Here is a 6,000-nt window from a genome sequence, read left to right as displayed (position 1 = left end):
CAGGGAAGGTTTTGGGGAGACCAGAGTGAGCCAAACACTGGAATTTTTGGCTGGTGGCAGCGCTATAAGATCCAAGCTGGTAATTAAGCTTGGAGGTTTCATGCTAGCAACTTATTTTCTGAACTCTAAGGTTCAGATCTGAGTAGGAAAGCTATGACAACCCCACAGACTTTAAGACAGCCGTTGGGAGGCGCAGTTCCCAGATGTGCGCTAGCTCGGCTCCAGCGAGCGTGTGGCCGCAGCAGGCTAGCAGCATGTGTACATTCCCAGAGGCTAGGTGAGCTTGCACTTGGGTGGCTGGCCCAAGCCACTGCCCGTGCTGTTGCAGCCACACTCCTGTTTTCAGGCACTAGCTCAAGCAGATCTCGTGCATCCATCTAGCTGCAATGGGAACCATGCCTGCATAGACGTACTCTTAGTCTCTTTGTGTCCCAATTCCTCAGCTGTAAAACAGAACAGTCCTTCCTTTGTCTGCCTTTTCCAGCTGGCCTGTAAGCTCTGTGGGGCGGGGGCTGTCTCCTACTGCACGCTTCTACAGCACCTAGTGCAAGGGGGCTTTGGGCCCAGGTGGGGCTTCCAGATGCTATGACAAGCAACAAACAACCATACAGTGCCAGCTCTCCACTGCCCGCACTGGTCTCTGGGCCCTGGCAGTGGCTAAGCTCTAGAACCAATACTTGGATTCAAGGGCCACTTACTTTATCCTGAAGATGGCTGTCAGCCAGGAGCAGAAGCCCTGTGTGGAGAGACATTGGGAGCCCCAGGTTACTGAGGGTTCTCTCAGTCCTACTCCCCCTTGGTAGACCCCAAGGAGACCAGCCCTACTGCTCTCTTTTCCCCAGGCAATATAAGGCTCCTCTTCCCTGTTTTCTCCAGGCCCAGTGGTTCCCCCTGCCACAAAAGGGAAGCTAAAAGGGCACACAGACCACAAATGCCCAGGTATGAAGGACCCCATCACAAGTTCTCCCGACACATCGCATTTCACCAGAGCTGCTTCTGATAGGAAAAGAGGCAGTAGGGAAACATTCAGTAGATATATAGCTTGTAATGGGGTTTAGCAGCTGGATGTGAAGAGGAGCCAGCACCATGTGACCAGTCACCTCTCCGTGGGTCTACAGTTTGCTAGCTAGACATCTAATCACTGATTGGAGGGATGTGGCTGGGAGCCTGGACTCCTGGGTTCCCTTCCCAGCTCTAGGAGAGGAGTACTGTCTAGTGGTTAGAGAATGGGACTAGACGCCAGGACTCCTGGGTTCTATTCCCTCACTCATTTACATGTGGTTTTGGGCAAATGGCTTCCCTTCTCTGTGCCTCAGTTTCCCTTCTGCAAAACAGGGATGATGACACTGCTCCATTTCTCCAGGGGCTGGGAGACTTGGCTAACATGTGATGGCCTATGAGCTGCTCAGCTGGCAGGCAGTGGATTAGCTTTTGCTGCTACTCACGTTGTCCCTCTGGTCGAAGTCCACGGAGCTGGAGACAGAGGTGAGGCGCTCATAGCGGTCATGGCTGTCGGAGTGCAGAGCGGATGCTACGCTGAAATTACAGAGGGGGGACAATCAAAGGGTTAACGAAGGAGGAGAGAGAAGCTCAGCCAGGAAGCAGCACCCAGGAGGTCAGAGGTTAATTCAGGTCAGTTTGCCCCAGGTGAGATGGAGAGAGAAGAGCCTCAGAGAGCAGAGAGGACAGCAGTTAGTGGAAAGCCCCTCCTTAGACAGCACTGTTCAGACTGGAGTACAGGGGGTGTGCTGCAGTGCACAGGGCCAGCTCATGGACATCCAGCTCTGCCGGCCTTTGCAGGGACAAACAGAGGGGAGTAGGTGTGAGCAGCTTCCCTGTCCTTCCACTCTCCCTGCTAACCCCTCGCTCCCAGGCCTGGCTGGAGACACCCCGCAGCAGCTTAGACACAGTCTCAGAGAACATGAGGAGTCTGTCCACATGCACAGGAGAGAGTGAGGACACAGTAGATTACAGCCATACCCACCAGTGAATGGGGCCTGAAAAGGCTGCCACAGGAGGAGAGGTCAGGACTGTTTAGTTTAGAGAGGCGATGAATAAGAGGTGACCCAATAAAGGGACACAATGGTAGGTCAGTAGCATGTAGGTCAGTTGGGAGCTCCAGTTTTCCCCTTTAAAACCGAACAGCAAGGAGGTGCCCCGTAAAATTAAGAGGCAAACTTTAAAACCTATGAAAGGAAGAGATACCCCACACAATGTGAACAGTACCCTGTGGAACTCTCTGCCACAGGATATTATTGAGGACAAGAGCCAAGCAAGGTTAAAAGACAGTAAGAAACAGACATTTATAGGAATAAATATAAACTCACAGTTACTAGCTAGGATAGAAATGTTTGAGGGCTAGAAACACTTCAGCTGATCGTCAATTGCCAGGGCTTCCTATACAGGGCAGTTATTCTAAAACAGTGGTTCCCAAACTTTAACAACCTGTGAACTCCTTTCACCATAATGTCAAGTCTCGCAAACCCCCTCCTAAAAATGAGTATTTCCAGGGATTTTCTCTTTTACCTGAGTATAAGTTATAAAAGCAGTGATCTTGGAAATATAAAATTTGTTTTTATGACATGCTTATTACACACTATTAATTATTATTTATCATTACACTCTTTTTATTACATTATGAAAATGGCAACACTCTTCCAAGATCTCACTTTCGTAGCTTGTATTACTTTGAATAAGCCTGTTATAAGACAAGGCTCCTATGTTTCATCAAGAAGTATCAGATGTGAAACAGCATGAAGGTATCTAAGAAGCCAACTCTTTTTACACAAGCATTCAGGTCTTGAGCAGTTCAGGTAAACAACACACATTACAACAAAGCTTAAACTTGTTCTTCATAATAATTTTAAAAACAACACTAGCTGCCTATTTCATTTTAAAAACAGCAAAAACTATCCACCTCCCTTTCCATTTCTTATAAGGATGCTTGAAGTTTAAATCTCCTCAGTGTGAGAGAGATGCTTGCTCTGATCTGCTTAGTTCTTGGAAGTCCAGGGGCTTCCAAGCTGCTGGTCCTGTGCTGCCCGGGGTCCCTAGGGACAGCTCCGTCCGCCATTAGGGAATTTTTTCCTGAGAACCCCCGTAACATTTCGTGAACCCCTGGGGGTTCACGAAACCCAGTTTGGGAACCACTGTTCTAGAATTATCCCCTAGAAGGGTTCTTGAACCTTCTTCTGAAGCACTTGGCATTAGTGAACAATGTCAGAGATAGGATCATGGAAAAGATGGACCACTGGCATGGTTCAATTCCTATGTCCTTCTGGATGAATAAGTGGTTTGGTGCGAGAGTGAATTAAAGAAAAAAAGTAGTAGTATGTATGTTAAACACACGCAGTGTAGCAAATATATTAATGAAAAATATTATAAAATATTTCATTTCCAAGATCATTCCAAATGGCAGATGAAATTCAATGTTGCTAAGTGCAAAGTAACACTCATTAGGAGAAAAAAATCTCAACTATACATATACAGTGATGGGTTCTAAGTTACCTGTTACTCCCCAAGAAAGACATCTTGGAGTAACCGTACATAGTTCTCTGAAAACCACTGCTCAATGCACAGCAGCAGTCAAGAAGGCTAACAGTATGTTAGGGACTATTGGGAAAGGGACAGATGATAAGACAGAAAATACCATAGTGCCATGGTATGCCCACACCTTGAATACTGTGTTCAGTTCTGGTCACCCCATCTCAAAAAGCTCATAGCGGAACTGGAAAAGGTTCAGAGAAAGGCACTGAGGTCCCTAAGGGCTACTCTAAACCTCTACGAGAAGCTGGGAATGGAAGACTGCATGCATCACTCCATAAATTCTTCCATGATTTCCCCAACTCCTCACCCTGAGTGTCCTCCCCTTGTTCTCTGATCCTGCCTGCACACCTCCATCATGACTCCCTCTCATCCTCTGCAAGCTGGTTCAAGAGCAGGGGGGCTTGTGCACAGTGGGAGTAGCAGCTTGCCCCCCATTCAAACTGGAAACCCTCGAGCTGGAAACCCTCGAGCTGGGAAACACAGAGGCAGGTGAAAGGAGAGGTCTGGCTGAGGTTCCTTCCCTGCTCCTCAAAGGCAGGCCTGGCAGGGTTTGCTGCATAGCCTCAGCTGGATCCGTACTGCAGAATCTGGCTGGAAATCCCTTCTCAAAGGGCTAGGAAAACAGAGGGAAGACAGTGTGTGTAGGGGGCTGGGTTAATAAGAACATAAGAGTGGCAATACTAGGTCAGACCAATGGTTCATCTAGTCCAGTATCCTCTCTCTGACAATGGCCCTTGCCAGATACTTCTGGCAGTTGGAGGTTTAGGGACACCCAGGGCGTGGAGTAGTGTCCCTAACCATCTTTGGCTAATAGCTATTGATGGACCTACACTCCATGAATTTATCTAATTCTTTTTTGAACCACTTATAGGTTTGGCCTTCACAACATCCCCTGGCAAGGAGTTCCACAGATTGACTGTGTGAAGAAAACTTGTTGTCTATTAATGTCATTGAGTGATTCCTTGTTCTCATGTTATGTGACGGGGTAAATAACATTTCTTTAGTCACTTTCCCCACACCAGTCATGATTTTATAGACCTTTAGCATATCCTCCCATAGCTGTCTCTTTTCTAAGCTGAAGCGTGCAAGTCTTTTTAATCTCTCCTCATGTGGAAGCTGTCCTATACCCCTAATTATTTCTGTTGCCCTTCTCAGTACCATTTTGAATTCTAATGTATCTTTTTTGAGATGTGGCGACCAGAACTGCACATAGTATTCAAGATGTGGGCGTATCATGGATTTATATAGTGGCATTATGATATTTTCTGTCTTATTATCTCTCTCTTTCCTAATGGTTCCTAACACTTAACTTTTTTTTGACTCAGCTGCACACTGAATAGATGTTTTCAGAGAACTATTCACAAGGACTCCAAGGTCTCTTTCTTGAGTGGTAGCAGCTAATTTAGACCCCATTATTTTATATATATAGTTGGGATTATGTTTTCCAATGTGCATCACTTTGCAGTTAGCAACACTGAATTTCATTTGCTATTTCCCACCCCCATAGTTTAGTGAGATTGCTTTGGCACTTTGCAGTCAGCTTTGGACTAAACTATCTTGAGTTATTTTGTATACTCGGCAAATGTAATTGTTCAGGGAGCAATAGAAGAGGAGGAGGTAATTTCTGCCCAGAGGAGGTGGTGATGATGGAAGTCAGGACCCTGGAATGCTTTGCAGTAGTAGCATCATAGCTGAGAAGGAAATGAGGCCAGACAACAAAGTGAGGGACCTGAACATGCACTTGGAGCTTGAGAAAGTGGGAGTTAGGCTGCTGAGGAAGCAAAGGTGGAGCATGCGATTACCTGAGGTGGGACTTATAAACAGCAGGACACTCAGAGAGTTCTAGCAGTGAAGAGGGGAGGTCTGGAGATGGCTAAGCCCTGAAAGCCTCCAGTAGGCAGAGACCTGCTTCAAGAAGCACACAACGGCTGGGATACAGCATACGCTGTGGCAGCTGGGCCTCAGCTCTGCAGCATGGGCCCTGAACCACATAGCAATTGGGTATGGCAGATTCTGGGGCAGCTTGCTGCTGAAGCGTTCAAGGCTGGCTGATGTGGGACATGCAGAAGGCCTCTCTTTATGAGCAAAGACCAAGATGGCTGTCCACAGACAAGCCACAAGCTGGTTGCTGTTCTAGACAAGATTGGAGCTGTGGGCCAAAGAAGCAGCTGAAGTCACTGAGAAGAGAAACAGTGGGAGAGTCCCAGCAGGCTAAAACCCTGGAAGGGGAAAGGAAGGATGAATTGAAGGAAGTGGGAAAACCTGGCAGCAATAGGAACAGAGGGAAACATGGAGCCATTCAAACTGGACCCTTGTAACAGGCACTACCAGGCAGAGGATCAGATGGAGAAGAGCCCAAGGGAGGTCCGGGGCCGAGCAAGTGAGCAAGAGGCAAATGGTCCTCATTAGCGATTCGCTGGTAAGGGCTATGATGACATGTGTTGCCTGCCAAGT

The 6,000-nt window shown here is 47.4% G+C and overlaps 1 protein-coding gene across 3 annotated transcripts in view; it reads right to left on the bottom strand.

Moving 5' to 3' along the window:
• Positions 1 to 6,000, bottom strand: part of TMEM63B (transmembrane protein 63B) — an 87,040-nt gene that overhangs the window by 20,336 nt on the left and 60,704 nt on the right. For all 3 annotated transcript variants that reach the window (XM_032770434.2, XM_032770432.2, XM_032770435.2), the window contains 2 exons: positions 1,446 to 1,536; positions 699 to 736 (listed from right to left, as the gene is read on the bottom strand). In XM_032770434.2, coding sequence (XP_032626325.1) covers positions 699 to 736; positions 1,446 to 1,536 — 129 coding nt within the window. The remainder of the gene's footprint in view (positions 1 to 698; positions 737 to 1,445; positions 1,537 to 6,000) is intronic.

Source organism: Chelonoidis abingdonii, chromosome 3, assembly GCF_003597395.2.
Source record: "Chelonoidis abingdonii isolate Lonesome George chromosome 3, CheloAbing_2.0, whole genome shotgun sequence".
Classification (NCBI taxonomy): domain Eukaryota; kingdom Metazoa; phylum Chordata; order Testudines; family Testudinidae; genus Chelonoidis; species Chelonoidis abingdonii.
This window is presented reverse-complemented; position numbering and strand designations above follow the sequence as displayed.